This window comes from Panulirus ornatus, chromosome 2 (assembly GCF_036320965.1).
Source record: "Panulirus ornatus isolate Po-2019 chromosome 2, ASM3632096v1, whole genome shotgun sequence".
Lineage (NCBI taxonomy): Eukaryota > Metazoa > Arthropoda > Malacostraca > Decapoda > Palinuridae > Panulirus > Panulirus ornatus.
Genome location: NC_092225.1, coordinates 84,008,085 through 84,029,583, shown reverse-complemented (window position 1 = coordinate 84,029,583; position 21,499 = coordinate 84,008,085). Strand labels below are relative to the sequence as shown.

The window sequence follows — 21,499 nt, the reverse complement described above, 5'->3', positions numbered from 1 at the left end:
TTTGCCTTTGTACAATGGCACTATGCGCGCATTCCGCCAATCCTCAGGCACCTCACCATGAGTCATACATTCATTAAACAACCTTACCAACCAGTCAATAATATAGTCACCCCCTTTTTTTAATAAATTCCACTGCAATACCACCCAAACCTGCTGCCTTGCCGGCTTTCATCTTCCGCAAAGCTTTTACTACCTCTTCTCTGTTTACCAAATCATTTTCCCTAACCCTCTCACTTTGCGCACCACCTCAACCAAAACACCCTATATCTGCCACTCTATCATCAAACACATTCAACAAACCTTCAAAATACTCACTCCATCTCCTTCTCACATCACCACTACTTGTTATCACCTCCCCATTTGTGCCCTTCACTGAAGTTCCCATTTGCTCCCTTGTCTTACGCACTTTATTTACCTCCTTCCAGAACATCTTTTTATCCTCCCTAAAATTTAATGATACTCTCTCACCCCAACTCTCATTTGCCCTCTTTTTCACCTCTTGCACCTTTCTCTTGACCTCCTGTCTCTTTCTTTTATACATCTCCCACTCAATTGCATTTTTTCCCTGCAAAAATCGTCCAAATGCCTCTCTCTTCTCTTTCACTAATAATCTTACTTCTTCATCTCACCACTCACTACCCTTTCTAATCAACCCACCTCCCACTCTTCTCATGCCACAAGCATCTTTTGCGCAATCCATCACTGATTCCCTAAATACATCCCATTCCTCCCCCACTCCCCTTACTTCCATTGTTCTCACCTTTTTCCATTCTGTACTCAGTCTCTCCTGGTACTTCCTCACACAAGCTCCCTTACTCTCACCACCCTCTTCACCCCAACATTCACTCTTCTTTTCTGAAAACCCATACAAATCTTCACCCTAGCCTCCACAAGATAATGATCAGACATCCCTCCAGTTGCACCTCTCAGCACATTAACATCCAAAAGTCTCTCTTTCGCGCGCCTGTCAATTAACACGTAATCCAATAACGCTCTCTGGCCATCTCTCCTACTTACATACGTATACTTATGTATATCTCGCTTTTTAAACCAGGTATTCCCAATCACCAGTCCTTTTTCAGCACATGAATCTACAAGCTCTTCACCATTTCCATTTACAACACTGAACACCCCATGTATACCAATTATTCCCTCAACTGCCACATTACTCACCTTTGCATTCAAATCACCCATCACTATAACCCGGTCTCGTGCATCAAAACCACTAACACACTCATTCAGCTGCTCCCAAAACACTTGCCTCTCATGATCTTTCTTCTCATGCCCAGGTGCATATGCACCAATAATCACCCATCTCTCTCCATCAACTTTCTGTTTTACCCATATTAATCGAGAATTTACTTTCTTACATTCTATCACATACTCCCACAACTCCTGTTTCAGGAGTACTGCTACTCCTTCCCTTGCTCTTGTCCTCTCACTAACCCCTGACTTTACTCCCAAGACATTCCCAAACCACTCTTCCCCTTTACCCTTGAGCTTCGTTTCACTCAGAGCCAAAACATCCAGGTTCCTTTCCTCAAACATACTACCTATCTCTCCTTTTTTCACATCTTGGTTACATCCACACATATTTAGACACCCCAGTCTGAGCCTTCGAGGAGGATGAGCACTCCCATTGATATATATATATATATATATATATATATATATATATATATGTATATGAGTGGATTGGCCAATCTTTCTTCTGTTTCTTAGTGATACCTCGCTGATGCAGGAAGCGGCGATCAATTATGATAAATGAATGTAGAAATATTTTGTCATAAATGAATTATTATATCATAGATAAGGTAATAAACCTATACTGTATTTGAACGTTTTCTTATATATAGATACATATCATAGGCAGGAGGAAATTATTAGTATATCTTAATTTTTGATATGTTATGTCAATATCTAAAGAGAATTAACTTTCTTGAGGATGGTTATGAAAATCTTATCTGTTTTTCACATTGTTTTTCTCTGATAAGTCTAACTGCAAGTTAGCTCTTAGATATAATAATGTCAGGCACAAGGGAGTGTCAAGCATTAGCAGATTATGTGCTTATGTATCTTACGCAGAAGACAATTATTGTTATATATTTTTTTAGTAGTGAACTTTTACAGTTCTCCATTAAAATTAATTTCTTACTTTTATGTTTATCCTCTTCCATGCAGTCATGTGCCCATTGATATTAATCTTTTATATCTGCCTGATGGCTGGCCATACATAAAGAGGTAAAAGTGCTTTGTGTTTTTCGCAGTCATTATTTAGTGTGTAAAGTAGTCACCGTAGTGAGTTGAATACACTTGGAACATAGTATTTGTGTATATTTGCACAGAAGAAATTGAAAAATTTGAAATTGTGAGAATTTGTGGGATTACAGTTTCAGTATTATGATGTCTGAGTCCATAGATGTTTTATTGATCTGTTAATATGGTATGTATCCATTGCTCTGAAAATTTAAACATGCAGAATTAGATGATTGACCTGCACCAGTAAACAGTGCATTGCACTAAAGAGTTAGTATGATATACTTTTAGAATAAAAAGAACATAAAGTTGAAAAGCTAGCACCATGAACTGTTGTAGAATACAGTTGAATCTTGTGTCAGTATATGTGTGGAGAGTAGTTGTATTCATGCCTAGTTTTGAATGGATATAAGTTTATAAATGTTAAATGGTAGAACAGAAGAGAGATTACATTGATTACATTTTTCATTTTATGTTTGTGCTAATGGGATGAAGATTTACACTCTCTCTCTCTCTCTCTCTCTCTCTCTCTCTCTCTCTCTCTCTCTCTCTCTCTCCACTCATAATGTTTAAAACTATTTCCTTACATTTTTACCAGTTCTTCTTTTCCTCAGTTTCCAGTTGTGCCCATGAATTTACTGGTTCTTATGTGTTCACAGAAATTTCATGTGTTGATATAGACATCTAAACTGTGAATTTTCTTGTCCTTTTTTCTTCTAGTGTGGGCAAGCCTATGATTACTGCTCTCTTCTTACAGTGTAGCTCCTTTTTTTACAGGTACAGTTTTACATTCCTCCAGTTGGACCTTCTAAAGCAACTGTATGTCTCCTTAAGTGGGATGACCAAACTAATGAGAGATACTTTATTTAGGTCTGATATGTGCTATGAATGTACATTTTTTTTTAATCTACTTGTCCATTTCTGTGAAGGCAGTTTTTTCAGTCACCAGTGACCAATAGCTAGTTGAAGTCTGCTACTGGTGATGGCATGTGAAAGAAAAACATAAGTTCCTAAGAGAGATTGATGATACAAACGCAGACCATTTTCTTGAAAGAAAGTGGCACCATTCAAATAGATGTCACAAACAGGAAACAAGAAAAACTACCATTTGGAAGGATGTGTGAAAGCACTTCTTAAAGCAACAAATCATGGATAGTAGATCATACTAGGTGAAAGAGAAGTGAATTTTGTCAGACACTAAGACCAGATTTTTTTCAATTAAATTTGAAGTAAAGAGATGGGGGCCAGACATACACAAAACCCTATTCCCATATATGCACAAGAGCAATAACTTATACTCACTCACACTCTTATTTTTTGTATATCCAGATTAAAGATATAGTTATTTGCATTAGAAATGCTCTTACATTAGATTCATAATGTGTACTGCATTCCTCTATTGTGCCCTTCCTGTCTTTTTCTGTGTTCACAGGGTGCAGTAGCAGTGACTGTAAATTATTAGTTACATTTGATTAGTATTCTTGTCATTTTCTGTCTGTTTGTCTGTCTGTCTTTCTGTCTACCTGTTAGTGTGTAGTTATCTTTTTGTAATGTGTGAGGAAGTTCTACACTTGCTGGGCCCCATCTTTCAAACTTTCTTAAGCTATTATATGACTTTTTAAGCTTTTGTATGCTGTCCACATTTATTAGTCTCATGGCTCAGTGTATTCCAGTCATCCATTACTTATCCTTTAAATGTAATTCTTTGCATTGTTTCCAGAAAATTCCTTGCCTAATTTCATTCTAATGCTTCTGTTTTTGCTACCCTCATTTTTCGACAAACTATTTACTCACTGTGTCATCAAACTATTGTAAAGTCTTAAAGACTTATCAGGTTACCTTTCACTCCATTCTTTTCAGTAGCTGGCTAGTGTTAGGCCTCTAACCTATCCTTGCCTTCCTCTAGACATTCTCTGTTAATTCATCGTGCTTTTTAAGTGTGGTGACCAAAATTGGAATGCGCAATCTACAATTGGTTTAATGTAGGATGCAAACAGCTTGCTGAATATTTCATCCATATCTTTGAGTACCATTCTAATTTTTGCTAGCAGGTGGTTTGTGTCCTTTACTTTTCTCCTAATGTGAGATTCTTGTGACAGGGCAGGGATGACATCAACTCCCTAGTCCCTTCACACACAGATTCCTCCAACTCATTTCCTGCTGTATTATATTCTTATTAAGGCTTTCTTTCATTGTATCCCATCCTCATTACTTTACACTTACTCATGTTGAATTTCATCAACCATACATTAAAACCAACTTTGGAGTTTGTCTAGATCCCCTTGTAAATTGGTGCAATCATCCTCTCTTTTGACTTTTTTTTCTAAGACCTGGGCATCATCTGCAAACATAATCAGGTATGATGAGTTCAGTCCTTCTGGTAAGCTTTTCTCATAGATTTAGAGGAACAGTGTTCATAGGACATAACCCTGTGCTATGCTGCTGGTGACCTCAACCCATTTCAAGAAGACTCTCCTAACATGTAATTTGTTCCCTTTCACTAGAATAATCTTCAGTCCATTAAAGAGGCCTCTGCATTATTGCTGCTCAGAGGTCTAGCTTCTTTACTATCTACCTGTGTGAGACAGTGTCAAATGCTTTTAGGCAGTCCTGATACAAACAATCATTCTTTTGTCTAAAACAGAGTTCACTCATAGAAATCCAAAAGTTTCATTGCACATGATTTTCTTTCCCCAAAATCATATTGTTTCTCACTTAGGTAGTGTCTCCTTCACAGGAAGTCATCTGTATGGTGTCTGATTATCTTTTTCAGCACAGTATAGACTATGCTTATTGGGATGACTGGTTTGTAGTTCACTGCATCCTTTTGGTCTCCTTTCTCATAGATAAGTATGACATTACCTTCCATGCCCTTGGTACTTTGCCTTCTTCTTGTGACATCTTGAGCATCATCTCAGTGGTTTGTCTAGTGAATCTGCTCACACCTTCAGCACATTTGGAGAAATTCCATAATGACCAAGAGCCTTATATGAATTAAGACTTCAGTATTCTGTTTATGTGTTTCAGTACCCCCTCCCATTCCATCTTACTGATGTTGGGTTTATGTTGTCTTTCACTGTGAAAATGCTTTTGCACTTGTCATTTATGTCTTCATATATTTCTCTAAAACTCTATCCCTCAGGATCTCTTATCTATATGTCATTTATTTTATTATTATTATTATACTTTGTCGCTGTCTCCCGCGTTTGCGAGGTAGCGCAAGGAAACAGACGAAAGAAATGGCCCAACCACCCCCCCCATACACATGTATATACATACGTCCACACACGCAAATATACATACCTACACAGCTTTCCATGGTTTACCCCAGACGCTTCACATGCCTTGATTCAATCCACTGACAGCACGTCAACCCCGGTATACCACATTGCTCCAATTCACTCTATTCCTTGCCCTCCTTTCACCCTCCTGCATGTTCAGGCCCCGATCACACAAAATCTTTTTCACTCATCTTTCCACCTCCAATTTGGTCTCCCTCTTCTCCTCGTTCCCTCCACCTCCGACACATATATCCTCTTGGTCAATCTTTCCTCACTCATCCTCTCCATGTGCCCAAACCACTTCAAAACACCCTCTTCTGCTCTCTCAACCACGCTCTTTTTATTTCCACACATCTCTCTTACCCTTACGTTACTCACTCGATCAAACCACCTCACACCACACATTGTCCTCAAACATCTCATTTCCAGCACATCCATCCTCCTGCGCACAACTCTATCCATAGCCCACGCCTCGCAACCATACAACATTGTTGGAACCACTATTCCTTCAAACATACCCATTTTTGCTTTCCGAGATAATGTTCTCGACTTCCACACATTCTTCAAGGCCCCCAGAATTTTCGCCCCCTCCCCCACCCTATGATCCACTTCCGCTTAGATGGTTCCATCCGCTGCCAGATCCACTCCCAGATATCTAAAACACTTCACTTCCTCCAGTTTTTCTCCATTCAAACTCACCTCCCAATTGACTTGACCCTCAACCCTACTGTACCTAATAACCTTGCTCTTATTCACATTTACTCTTAACTTTCTTCTTCCACACACTTTACCAAACTCAGTCACCAGCTTCTGCAGTTTCTCACATGAATCAGCCACCAGCGCTGTATCATCAGCGAACAACAACTGACTCACTTCCCAAGCTCTCTCATCCCCAACAGACTTCATACTTGCCCCTCTTTCCAAAACTCTTGCATTTACCTCCCTAACAACCCCATCCATAAACAAATTAAACAACCATGGAGACATCACACACCCCTGCCGCAAACCTACATTCACTGAGAACCAATCACTTTCCTCTCTTCCTACACGTACACATGCCTTACATCCTCGATAAAAACTTTTCACTGCTTCTAACAACTTTCCTCCCACACCATATATTCTTAATACCTTCCACAGAGCATCTCTATCAACTCTATCATATGCCTTCTCCAGATCCATAAATGCTACATACAAATCCATTTGCTTTTCTAAGTATTTCTCACATACATTCTTCAATATGTCATTTATGTCTTGATATATTTCTCTAGAATTCTATCCCCTGGATCTCTTACCTATATTAGCTGCTCTCTAACTAACAGTTTACTACTGATGAATTTGTGCAAAAGCTTTGGATTGTCTCCTGCCATATGCACAATTTTCTTTTCAAAGTCTCTTTGCTTCCCTTTTCTTATATTGCTACATTTTTCTCTTTAAATACTAGATGGCTAGTGTTCTGAATGTACTTTCCCCATAGCACATTGCTAAGCTCCTTCACTTTTTGACATCTTTTATTGAACCCCCTCTGTTTTTTCACCCAGTGCTCTGTATGTGATCCTAATAGAAGCATAGTTCCTACTCCTTCCTTGTAAATTTCACAGCACCTTTCACCAGAAAGCCCAGGTTCTTGGCCCCTGAACTCAATTTCCCAATTTACAATAACAAAAATTACATCTCCTCCTATGATCTTAGTGTGCTCAGTAGCATGCTTACATTTTCCCACATATACTTTTTTAGGAACTTATTACATCAAGATTCTTTTTCTCCATGAAAATCCAGATTGCCTCGTCTTTCTCTTTATAACAAAGATCTCTCATTATTAGTACAATACCATCTCTGAGAAGTCCATGTTTTAATCTTTCTTGTACCATCCTGATTGTTCCCCAGTGGTTTTCATTGTATATATTGCTTTGTTTCATAAATTTTTTTTTAGAGGATAATATTTATTTTGCTTTGTCGCTGTCTCCCGCGTTAGCGAGGTAGCGCAAGGAAACAGATGAAAGAATGGCCCAACCCACCCACATACACATGTATATACATACACGTCCACACACGCAAATATACATACCTATACATCTCAACGTATACATATATATACACACACAGACATATACATATATACACATGTACATAATTCATACTGTCTGCCTTTATTCATTCCTGTCGCCACCTCGCTACACATGAAATAACAACCCCCTTCCCCCTCATGTGTGCGAGGTAGTGCTAGGAAAAGACAACAAAGGCCCCATTTGTTCACACTCAGTCTCTAGCTGTCATGTAATAATGCACCGAAACCACAGCTCCCTTTCCACATCCAGGCCCCACAGGACTTTCCATGGTTTTCCCCAGACGCTTCACATGCCCTGGTTCAATCCATTGACAGCACGTCGACTCCGGTATACCACATCGTTCCAATTCACTCTATTCCTTGCACGCCTTTCACCCTCCTGCATGTTCAGGCCCCGATCACACAAAATCTTTTTTTCACTCCATCTTTCCACCTCCAATTTGGTCTCCCACTTCTCCTCGTTCCCTCCACCTATGACATATATCCTCTTGGTCAATCTTTCCTCACTCATTCTCTCCATGTGACCAAACCATTTCAAAACATCCTCTTCTGCTCTCTCAACCACAATCTTTTTATTACCACACATCTCTCTTACCCTATTATTACTTACTCGATCAAACCACCTCACACCACATATTGTCCTCAAACATCTCATTTCCAGCACATCCATCCTCCTGCGCACAACTCTATCCACAGCCCATGCCTCGCAACCATACAACATTGTTGGAACCACTATTCCTTCAAACATACCCATTTTTGCTTTCCGAGATAATGTTCTCGACTTCCACACATTCTTCAAGGCTCCCAGAATTTTCACCCCCTCCCCCACCCTATGATCCACTTCCGCTTCCATGGTTCCATCCGCTCCCAGATCCATCCCAGATATCTAAAACACTTTACTTCCTCCAGTTTTTCTCCATTCAAACTTGTCTCCCAATTGACTTGACCCTCAACCCTACTGTACCTAATAACCTTGCTCTTATTCACATTTACTCTCAACTTTCTTCTTTCACACACTTTACCAAACTCAGTCACCAGCTTCTGCAGTTTCTCACATGAATCAGCCACCAGCGCTGTATCATCAGCGAACAACAACTGACTCACTTCCCAAGCTCTCTCATCCCCAACAGACTTCATACTTGCCCCTCTTTCCAATACTCTTTGTTGAGTATTGTTGAGTATTCCTGGTAAATTATATGGGAGGGTATTGATTGAGAGGGTGAAGGCATGTACAGAGCATCAGATTGGGGAAGAGCAGTGTGGTTTCAGAAGTGGTAGAGGATGTGTGGATCAGGTGTTTGCTTTGAAGAATGTATGTGAGAAATACTTAGAAAAGCAAATGGATTTGTATGTAGCATTTATGGATCTGGAGAAGGCATATGATAGAGTTGATAGAGATGCTCTGTGGAAGGTATTAAGAATATATGGTGTGGGAGGCAAGTTGCCCTTATTCATTTCTGTCGCCACCCCACCACACATGAAATGACAACCCCCTCCCCTCGCATGTGCGCGAGGTTGCGCTAGGAAAATACAACAAAGGCCACATTCATTCACACTCAGTCTCTAGCTGTCATGTATAATGCACCGAAACCACAGTTCCCTTTCCACATCCAGGCCCCACAGAACTTTCCATGGTTTACCCCAGACGCTTCACATGCCCTGGTTCAATCCATTGACAGCACGTCGACCCTGGTATATCACATCGTTCCAATTTACTCTATTCCTTGCACGCCTTTCACCCTCCTGCATGTTCAGGCCACAATTGCTGAAAATTTTTTTCACTCCATTTTTCCACCTCCACTTTGGTCTGCCACTTCTCCTCATTCCCTCCACCTCTGACACATATATCCTTTTTGTCAATCTTTCCTCACTCATTCTCTCCTTGTGACCATACCATTTCAAAACACCCTCTTCTGCTCTCTCAACCACATTCTTTTTATTACCACACATCTCTCTTATCCTTTGATTACTTACTCGATCAAACCACCTCACACCACATATTGTCCTCAAACATCTCATTTCCAGGACATCCACCCTCCTCTGCACAACTCTATCTATAGCCCACACCTCGCAACCATATAACATTGTTGGAACCACTGTTCCTTCAAACATACCCATTTTTGCTTTCCGAGATAATGTTCTCGACTTCCATATATTTTTCAGCTCTCCCAGAACTTTTGCCCTCTCTCCCACCCTATGATTCACTTCCGCTTCCATGGTTCCATCTGCTGCCAAATCCACTCTCAGATATCTAAAACACTTCACTTCCTCCAGTTTTTCTCCATTCAAACTTACCTCCCAATTGACTTGTCCCTCAACCCTACTGTACCTAATAACCTTGCTCTTATTCACATTTACTCTCAGCTTTCTTCTTTCACACACTTTACCAAACTCAGTCACCAGCTTCTGCAATTTCTCACCCGAATCAGCAACCAGCTCTGTATCATCAGCAAACAACAACTGACTCACTTCCCAAGCTCTCTCATCTCTGTTTCTTTCCTTGTTTCCATATATCCCTGGAGATAACAGGTGAAATCTTAGCTCTAAAACAATATCAGGTGCCTTTTCTCTAAATTGATCATTGAATTCTAGCATCTTAACCATTGATTACCAGTCCATCTGCATTTGTGTACATTACTTTCAGTTTAACATTTTTATCTCCTTAACATTTCTGGTCTCCCTGCAGTATTATCAGGGCTGTTCTGTCCTCTAGCCACATTTAATTTCTGCCATATTTTACCTTTTACCTCCTGATGAATACTAAATTGAATTTCATCTTGTTTCAAAATTTCATTTAGCCTGATATACTGATATAATGAAGTGATTGGGTATATTGGAAAAACAGATTTATTCAACAGGATACCCTCGGTTAAATGACTCCATCAAATGTAACTGTAATTGCATAACCTGTTATGTCTTGTTAATATCAGTAAGATATGCTATTTCTACATCTAAAGCCTTTAGAATTTTCTTTAATCAGCATTCCCACTTTTAAAACCCTCTCCTCTCTGTCTGGAATATGATCCTATTCCAGTCCAAAAATCTTCATTGATTTACACCCATCAACTTCCTACCTTACTAACCTTTGTGATTTTGGTGCCACTCATCATTCACCTAATCTTTTGGAGTTGATTCATCAAACTCTTTGTTTCTTGACACTTTCCCTGAAATCTCTCTTTTTTCTAACAAGCTGTGATCCTGTACCCTTTTCACTTTTCTAATTTTTTTTTATCCAATGGACCATAAAATTCTGACATTGAATGTTATTCTTTCTACAGTTTCATCTGATTTCCTGTGGACCTATTTTACAATGTCTCCAGGTCTCTGTCCCACTGCGTCAAGACTTTCATGCTCTGAATTTGTTGATTAAACTCAGAAATTGCTTCTGCGCCTCTTCCCCAGTCACCATTTCCAGTTGTTTCTGTACCCTGTGTTATGGTTATTTTCTAATGTTGAACAGCCTCAAGAACATCAGAGAAGGACCGTTTGACCTTTTTTGCTTTTCAGTATTTACATTGTATCTCTTCTGGTTATGTATCCTCTAAATTTCTAATACTGATATGAATATGTGTTTGTGCAAATTTACATGATGCTTCAGTTTCCTAAGTTTCTTCCTCCTATGATGACACCTATTATCTTATATTCTCCCCCAATTTCTTTAATCTCTTCTCCAACTGTGATAAATTCTGATTGTTTCACAATAATTTCCACTTTTTTCTGCTCTGATAGTCTCAGATGAATTGTCATTCAGTTATTTTCTTGATTTTTTCACTCTCCTTTGTGAAACCCTCCCTCATTATTATGGACCTTGTCACAGTTATTTGAATTTTGTATTTTCCCATATCTGATTCCATATCTGTATAGAAATCATCTTCAAAGAATTCTTGCCTTGTTTGGCTGTGTCCTTGAAAACAGGTTTTGCCTTGTTTTGACTGACTGGCTGGTCTAATTCTCCTTGCCCTGGCTTATGAACCTTAATTTGTGTGGTACTTTCATTACAAAAGATCTCAATTTGTTTCCACACTTTTTTAAGGATGACAATTAACTAGCATATTGGCTCAAAATACTATCTGGATAAAAAAAATTTGCAGCTTACTGGTTTGTACATAAGTTAGAACTTTAGCCTATTAGCAATAAATGTTTACTTTTTCCCTTTACTGTTACATTTCTCCAAAGCATTTCTTTTTATAAAACTTATGTCCTATTAATGTCAGTTATTTATGTTTTTGTTCTTGGACTAATTAAGAGGAAACCTTGTCCAATAAATCTCTCTTTTCAGTACACATGATTGGTTCATTAGATTGGATTTTCATTGGATATATCAGACTTATAGCCCAGTAAATCTAATTAAAATATGACACTCATAAAACATACGCGCACTGAAATGACAAACACTAAACAACCAACATTCTGACTTACTCTTAAACTCCAACCCATCAGGCACATGCCCATTAGAGACCACACTCCCCATAGAAACAAGTCACACTTTCATGGGTTTGAGACTGAATGTTGCAGAAATAAACAGAGAAAGAGCCATGCATATGAGTTGTGTGTGGAAGTGATTCCAGTCACCGCTAGAAGCAGTGAAAAGTTTTTATCAAGGATGTAAGGCATGTGTACAAGTAGGAAGAGAGGAGAGTGATTGGTTCCCAGTGAAGGTTGGTCTGTGGCAGGGGTGTGTGATGTCCCCATGGTTGTTTAATTTGTTTATGGATGGAGTGGTTAGGGAGGTAAATGTAAGAGTTTTGGAGAGAGGGGCAAGTATGCAGTCTGTTGGGGATGAGAGGGCCTGGGAAGCGAGTCAGTTGTTGTTCGCTGATGATATACCTTTGGTGGATGATTTGAAACTGCATAAGTTGGTGACTGAGTTTGAAAAAGTGTGTGAAAGGAGAAAGTTGGGAGTGAATGTGAATAAGAGCAAGGTTATTAGGTTCAGTAGGGTTGAGGGACAAGTAGATTGGGATGTAAGTTTGAATGGAGAAAAATTGAAGGAAGTGAAGTGTTTTAGATATCTGGGAGTGGACTTAGCAGTGGATGGAAACCATGGAAGTGGAAGTAAGTCACAGGATGGGGAAGGGGGCGAAGGTTTTGGGAGCAATGAAGAATGTTTGGAAGGAAAGAATGTTATCTCAGAGAGCAAAAATGGGTATGTTTGAAGGAATAGTAGTGAGTGAAATCATTTGCTATTTGTTTTATTTGATCATGCCATTCTAAAAGACTTTCACTTATGTTCCTTTCTATTGATTAGTTTCTTCATCTACTTAGAGAAATTGTTTAAGTGTAGGCAGTATGTAACAACTTCACTTGAAATGAGCCAAGTCAGTTTCTGGAATTCTTAGGCATACATATATTGTAAGTAATGTTTAACAAATTGGTCTGACATTACCATTATTGAATACTTGGATAACTGAAATGTCAAAGGAAAACTGTGTACTGTCCTCTATTGTCTTTGTAGGAAACAAGTAATTTTTATCGTGAGATGAATATCATGTTAACCCATATGCGATTAGTAAATGATCATGATGTATTGCAGGGGCGTTCAAAAGGTACGCATGATCCGACTGAAGAACCCTTGGGGAGAGCGTGAATGGAATGGAGCATTCAGTGATGGGTAGGTGAAAAATACTTTCATGGGTCTAGACTGTTATAGGCTAAATGTGTAATTTGATAGACAAAAGAATGATTAGGGCATTAATGATTTTTCTTTTAAATCGAAATTTGATTTTTTTAGTTACTATGAATTACTTATAAGAAAGCATAATGTGTGTCATATACACTGAGAGGATTTCCCACATACTTATTTTGTAATGGTCATTTTGCATCATGTGTAAATCCAAATGAAGCTGTCTTGTTTGTTTCTCTTTTCTGCTTAGTTTTCTTTTTGAGTGCCAAAATTATATATAGAAGTACACTAGGTCTATATTTCTCCATGGGCACTTACTAGCGTCAATGAAAAGATATTTGATTTTGATTGCCAGTGTAATGCTCCAATGATTTTTATAAGTAAAACAAAATCTGAATATACTACGATATAGAAATGTTTATTTATACCAGATATTTTCATGATGTTTCTTTATGGATTATTCTATTTTCATGGACAGAAATCTCCTTTGTTGAAAAGGGGAATCTTTTCTTGAATTTACGTAGTTTTATTAAACATTATTCTTGATCCACTCTGATCCAAATATCTGTCAAGGAGTCATTGTGGAATTTAACTACACTCAATTTAAAGAATTCAGTGAAAGCATCTTGATGAAAAGTTTATATTTTTGCCCTTCCCTCCTTTTCCTCTGCCACAGTAAGCTTTAGAGGACTATTCTTGCAGTTGTTGCAGGCACAGGCACCCAATGTGTATGAACCTCACAACAGGTGCAGGCAGAGCTTTTCTTCCCATGTTTGAGGGATCTCATGTTTCCTTTACTATCTGAAGGCATGTATATCTGGCAGATGTCACCCTCAGCTCTAAATACATACATTGCAAAAATATCAACCAGGTTCAGTTACTTAGAGATAATTGTGGTCAGAAGACACACTTACCCCCTAAACCACCTAGACTCCTACTTTACAGTATATGCATTGTAGAGACATGACGCATGTGGTTCAGATGAGAACAGCCAGCTGTTGTATATATACATGTAAGGGGACCATGAAGAGTGATTTTGAGTATACCATTAGAGGAAGAGCCAATCTCCGAGCACAGGGAGTTATGTCAAAAGGAGGATCACATGAAGAGTTAAGGTCTTAAGAATCTTTTAATGATTATGTGGTGTTGTGTTTAAATGGATGGAAGCCTTATAATTATTCATGATTATTCATTTTACGAGGTACCTTTTTTGGGGCAGTAAAGTAGCCATGGAACTAGAGGACTACAACTTGCAGGTTAAAGGGATCAGAGGGGATACACCCAGATTTCCATCATACCCAGTTGCCAGAGGCAGAATTTTTATTTTGAGTAGTTTTGTTTGACTCAAAATAACTTCTCTCTCCATATATTCAGATCCAGACAGATCATAAGCTGGGTTGGATAAGACTTACACCTCACTTAGAATAGCAGAAGAGAAACTGAAATGAAATCCTCTCTTTGTATTTTGATATTTGTGTAAACCTCATTATGAAATTAGTTGATCTATCATGGCAGCTCATGGGGTTTCACTGTATATAAAAGAATTTATTTTCAATTTCACTGTTGGGTTTGTTAATTCTCTAATAAGGTCTTAGGAAAGCTTTTATAAGTCTTGAAAAGCTTAATTGTTCTGTTTCATATAGTTTTCTAATTTTGAAAGGAAGAAATTACCAGAACTTATAGATCAAGATATGAAGTGATGATGAAATACTATGAGCTGCTTAACTTTGACATAATTTTTCATATTAGATTAATGAATACCAGCTTCTTAATGGTTATGTTTTTTAGGTTGAAAAGGATTTCGCAGATTTTTATTTTCATTACTAAAGTTTTGTATTAAAGTGATTCCTTTTTTATGTTGTAACTAAATGACATCTATGTTTGGAATAAGGATTTCTTTGATTGTCAAATAATTATGAAGTTGTGTGAATGAAGATGTGTTACATTTTATTGATATATGATTATTTGCATATTCTATTTCATTTTCTTTTACCATGTAAATCCTTGAAATAAGATTATATTCTGAAAGAGATCCTATAAGTCAGCTGACTGCTGCCAAGCCCTTGTTAGGTAAACTCAAACTGTTTGACAAAACATTCACAACAGTAAGAGATGAAGAAAACACCTAGGTAAGTTGTATATGATGTCTAAGAATTCAAAACAATTTGCAGCAAGGGATGTTTCCCCTTTTCTTTAGGCATAATGTGAGACCTTGAGTCTTGTTGTTGTACTAGTTGTTTTATAATCAGGCATTAATACAGAAAATGTTCTTAATTTTTTGCTATTTTATAATTTTTTGCTATTTTATATATCATGGAAGATGGTCTATATTTTATGTGGTATTTGGACTTTCGACCTTGCCTTGCATGTAGTGTTGTAATAATTCACACAAAATTTATGGAAAACTGGCATTGCTGATAAAACTGCAGATTAATGGTGATTAGCTGTAGTTAACTGAAAATACAAAAAAATCTGTCAGTCATGTTCCCTCTACCTAGACACAAATGATCTCATTTTTTTTCTGGATCATGTTGAAGGTCCTGCTCATTATATCCAAGACATTGGCAACAACATGCAGGTGTTAGATTAGGTAGCATTGTGGAAGAATAAGCTTTGAGCAAAGCTTGAGAAGGGAAAACCATAGCTAGTCTTTTCATAAGGGGGTGCAAGTGTTTTGAAAAGCTTGAAAACAGATTTTTGTTAGTAGGAAGTAGATCTGATTGTTTAATTTCGATTTTATTGTTGTATGAAAGTTGTAGAGCTAGGCATTCAGCATCACCAATATTTTTCATGGAAGGAGAACGTTGAGTCACAAACAGGTTCTTCGTAAGTTACATCTCATAGGGAATAGATTCAATGAAATGTGGCAGATCCAGTTACTGCTTCTAAATGGAACAGACCTTGATTGTAGCAGTGCATTTGCTCATTTGTTGCATGCTCCTCCTAGATGTTTCTCTTTGATTTTAACCTGAAGATTATATGCTATTGTAAGAATGGATTCTGCCATATCTGTAAGAGGAAGAGAGTGACAAGTCACATGGTTGACACTGCACTGTACTGTCATAATGTTGTTTATGGCAGAAGAAATTCACTTTCCCATATTCATGATGTAATTTTGTAGAGAAATACCTTTGAATGAGAAGTTTTTATGATGATGTGCAGACAGTAATTCTTACCTTACCACTAGCCCATGTCGAATAGGTCAGCAGATTGATGATAAATCATACTTATTCTGAAAAATATGTCTAAATTAATGTTTGGGAAAGGGGATCCATAACAGGAGGGAAGTTTTAGCTAGCTTCTTTCCATTTCTTTTAGAATTCTTGTAAAGGAGGCTAGACTCTTGCCAAGGAGTTATCACTCTTTTGCTGGGAAATAATTGTTGACTAGTGTAGTGATATGTTTTAGTTTCATCTTTGCCTTAGGAACACAGTATCCAGTAAAGTTCAGTTTCCCCATGTTTCATTGGAAGTGCTGTCTACAGATACTTTCTAGGTGATTGATACTTTTCTTTTGGTGGGGGGGATTTTGTTGAGTGTAAATATTAGACAGCCATCCTTTTGAGTTTTTGGTATTGGAAATCTAATCACTCAGAAATCTGGTTGGAGAATAGGCAGTTTTTGATGATCAATGATCAATGAATTTCAGTTTCTTGAGGGTCTTTAGTGTCTATTCCTAATGAAGAGGACATATTCCTGTAGTTATTCATGTAATTAGGAAGTTATGAAGGTTGGCCAGGATATTCATTTTTGGATGCTTTCTGAATTCATGATTAACTGTTTTTGTCAAATGTGTAAACCTGCTGGGACTAAGGACAAACTGAAGAGCATGACTGTGAACTGCCAGTATTGTTAACCAACTTGAAAGCAGAAATCTTACTGAATATCAGTACCACTAAGATTTGCCTGTATACTTCCTGAAGATTGATACTGACTGCTCAGGAGCCAGTGGGTAGTAAATGTTTAACTTTGTTCATTGTTGTCATAGTACAGGGTCTTGGAGAAATGTTTGTGTTTATATACACTGGGTTCTGGTCCATTATCACACCTTGCATCTGAACATATGGTGATTGTATTTCATAAGAAAGGGGGGATGGAGGCTGGCCAGTCTGATGGTGGGAAAGGTGAGTTGGTCAAATCTAGGCTTTTTTAGAACTTTTTTCATTAATTTCCTGGTCAGGATTACCAGAAATACCATGATAGTCCCCAACTGGGAAGGAGATATCTGTTTAGTAGAGCCCCATGAGATGAACTTGGTATGAGCCACTCCATCCATGGGGCATTTAGAAATATTAATCCACCAAAAAGAATGAGAAATTGAAGAACCAGAACTTTAAGCTCAGTGAAGGATCAGCATGAAGTGAAAACTAAAATGGAACTACATTTCCCTCATTTTGAGGAGATGTATATTTCATGAACTGTAGAGATCTTTTAAAGTTATTGATAGCATAAAAGGCAGATACAGAATATCCAGATCCATTTGAATTTCTGGTATCATTAGAATGGTTTCTTACAATAGATTTGAGTTAATTTTGACTATACTGAGCAACTTTCAAGTGATTATGTACTGACGTGAATGTTTCATCAACCAGCATGAGCCTCCCTTGCTGGCTTGTGGCTTATCCCACTGACTGCAGTAGCTCTAGATATTTAGTGTGCCCTCAGCCTAGCAATTTTCATTTTCTAAAAGAAATTCTGTTATTTTTTTTGTCTTTGCATTGGTAAGAGTTTTTATTCTCTGAAACAGAATTATTTATATATCAAAATAATAGCATGCTACAAACTTGAATTGTGAGACTATCTAATGAATAAATGTTCAGGCTGTAACAGTGTTAGGCTTATGATGCATGACCCCCTAATGGCATTCAATATTCATATCTATTTCCATAAATGTTACATTGTGTATATACATATAAATACCTTATTTATATGAATTTATATATATGACCCAAATAAATTTCCTTTGCTGCCACTGCTGCAAAAAAATAATGTACTACCCCGTGATATTTTGATTGTTACTAAGCACCTGAGTTAAAATATGGCCCAAGGATGCGGAAACATTATCTGAGATGCCAGTAGTTGTGTCCTAATTCACTGCTCTGTTGTTTACCTCACTCAGGATTTTTAAATGCCCCATGCTGTATAAAGCACACTTGCAGCTAAATGTCGGAGGTGTTTTGTCCCATGCATGGCAGATCAGCAGTCGCTGATCTTGATCTGCATAGAGAAAAATACTCTTACTCGAGATTATTCTTTTTATATATGGGTTGACATATATCTTATGAATTTTCTTTAATGGATATATTTTGGCTTACTTGCAAGGATTGTCAAGAGGATTATATTACATATTTTTGCATGTTCTGACAAATCATTTATTACAGACATTCAAGAACCATATGCCACATGTTATTTAAGTGTAAAAGTTAATTTTCTATTTTAATGCTAGCTTAGAATAAGTCCTCTAAAGTATATATTATGTTGAAGTGAGATTCATCTTTAGAACACAGCATCTTTGTGTGCATTAAAACTGTGCAGTATATTTACTTCTTTTCATGCTTGGTCTCAGATTTTTCAGGACGGAAAGGTAAAGTGTAGTTGTGCTTATTTGGATGACTGGTTCACATCTTTGCACAAAATCCTTTCATTTAGATATCAGAAGCCTTCAATTTGACTAAAAACTGCTAGTAGAGTTGGATTCTGGCACCTGCACTCAACAAATCTTTTGAGATTCTTCAGTGTACACTGTATATGAATATTTCACTTTTATACACTGGTTTTGTGTTGACAAAATATCCTGTATTTATGATATTGATTTCACTTTACATTATTCATGGGCATTCCATTAAATATCTTTCTATTTTGTTCATAGTTCATAATGTCTAAGGTAAGGCCCAATACTGAATGAATTTCACAGACCATTAGTTCCAGAGATGAGGTAGAAAACCTTTGCTAATATGAGGAATGAATAATACTCATATATACATGATTGGCCACATCCAAATATGCACAGTATCTGCCTATTGAGGGCAGCTAGTAATCCCTTTTACCTGAAAAGTCATTAAAGAAATTTGAAATCACATATAAAAATGCTTCAGGCCATAGAGTCGTGTTTTAGGAATAAGGGGAATCTTCACATTTTTACCCATTTAGAAATGGGTAAGAAGCTGCAAATGAGTAGGGGTATCATTTCGTGTATGGCGGGATAGTGGTAGGAATGGATGAAGGCAGCATGTATGAATGTGTACATGTGTATATATGTATGTGTCTGTGTATGTATATGTTGAAATGTATAGGTATGTATATGTACATGTGTGGGCATGTATGTATATACATGTGTATGTGGGTGGGTTGGGCCATTCTTTCATCTATTTCCTTGCACTACCTCGCTAATGTGGGAGACAGCGTCAAAATATAATAAATAAAAAATATATGTATATATATCTTTATTATTTATTATCCCTGGGGATAAGGGAGAAAGAATACTTCCCACGTATTCCCTGCGTGTCGTAGAAGGTGACTAAAAGGGGAGGGAGCGGGGGGCTGGAAATCCTCCCCTCTCATTATTTTTTTTAATTTTCCAAAAGAAGGAACAGAGAAGGGGGCCAGGTGAGGATATTCCCTCAGAGGCCCAGTCCTCTGTTCTTAATGCTACCTTGCTAATGCGGGAAATGGCCAATAGTTTGAATATCTTTATATTTTTCATTATACATTGCATGCGCGTGAGGTAGTGCTAGGAAAAGACTACAAAGCCACATTCATTCACATTCAGTCTCTAGCTGTCATGTATAATGCACCAAAACCACAGCTCCCTTTCCACATCCGTGCCCCACAAAACTTTCCATGGTTTACCCCAAACACTTCATATGACCTGGTTCAATCCATTGACAGCATGTCGACCCTGGTATACCACATCGTTCCGATTCACTATTCCTTGCACGCCTTTCACCATCCTGCATGTTCAGGCCCCAGTCACTCAAAATCCTTTTCACTCCATCTTTCCACCTCCAATTTGGTCAATCTTTCCTCACTCATTCTCTCCATGTGCCCAAACCATTTCAAAACACCCTCTTCTGCTCTCTCAACTACACTCTTTTCATTACCACACATTTCTCTTACCCTTTCTTTACTTTCTCGATCAAACCACCTCACATCACATATTGTCCTCAAACATCTCATTTCCAACACATCCACCCTCCTCCGCACAACTCAATCTATAGCCCACGCCTCACAACCATATAACATTGTTGGAACCACTATTCCTCCAAACATACCCATTTTTGCTATCTGAGATGATGTTCTCGCCTTCAACACATTTTTTCAATGCTCCCAGAACTTTCGCCCCTCCCACACCCTGTGACTCACTTCTGCTTCTATGGTTCCATCCGCTGCCAAATCTACTCCCAGATATCTAAAACATTTCACTTCCTCCAGTTTTTCTCTATTCAAACTTACCTCCCAATTGACTTGTCCCTCAACCCTACTGTACCTAATAACCTTGCTCTTATTCACATTTACTCTCAGCTTTCTTCTTTCACACACTTTACCAAACTCAGTCACCAGCTTCTGCAGTTTCTCACCTAAATCAGCCATCAGCACTGTATCATCAGCGAACAACAACTGACTCACTTCCCAAGCCCTCTCATCCACAACAGACTGCATACTTGCCCCTCTCTCCAAAACTCTTGCATTCACCTCCCTAACAACCCCTTCTATAAACATATTAAACAACCATGGAGACATCACGCACCCCTGCCGCAAACGGACATTCACTGAGAACTAATCACTTTCCTCTCTTCCTACTCGTACACATGCCTTACATCCTCGATAAAAACTATTTATTTATTTATTATACTTTTTTGCTGTCTCTCGTGTTAGCGAGGCAGTGCAAGGAAACAGACGAAAGAATGGCCCAAACCACCCACATACAAATGTATATACATACATGACAGAGAAGAGGTAGTGAAAGCTTTGTAGAAGATGAAAGACAGCAAGGCAGCGGGTTTGGATGGTATTGCAGTGGAATGTATTAAAAAAGGGGGTGACTCTTTGTTGACTGGTTGGTGAGGATATTCAATGCAAGTATGGTTCATGATGAAGTGCCTGAGGATTGGCGGAATGCATGCATAGTGCCATTGTGCAAAGGCAAAGGGGATACAGGTGAGTGTTCACATTACAGATGTATAAGTTTGTTGAGTATTCCTGGGAAATTATATGGGAAGGTATTGATTGAGAGGGTGAAGGAATGTACAAAACATCAGATTTGGGAAGAGCAGTG

The 21,499-nt window shown here is 38.1% G+C and overlaps 1 protein-coding gene across 9 annotated transcripts in view; it reads left to right on the top strand.

Moving 5' to 3' along the window:
* LOC139757813 (calpain-5-like) overlaps window positions 1-21,499 on the top strand; it is a 255,428-nt gene that overhangs the window by 148,617 nt on the left and 85,312 nt on the right. For all 9 annotated transcript variants that reach the window (XM_071678680.1, XM_071678716.1, XM_071678723.1 and 6 more), the window contains one exon: window positions 13,136-13,213. In XM_071678680.1, coding sequence (XP_071534781.1) covers window positions 13,136-13,213 — 78 coding nt within the window. The remainder of the gene's footprint in view (window positions 1-13,135; window positions 13,214-21,499) is intronic.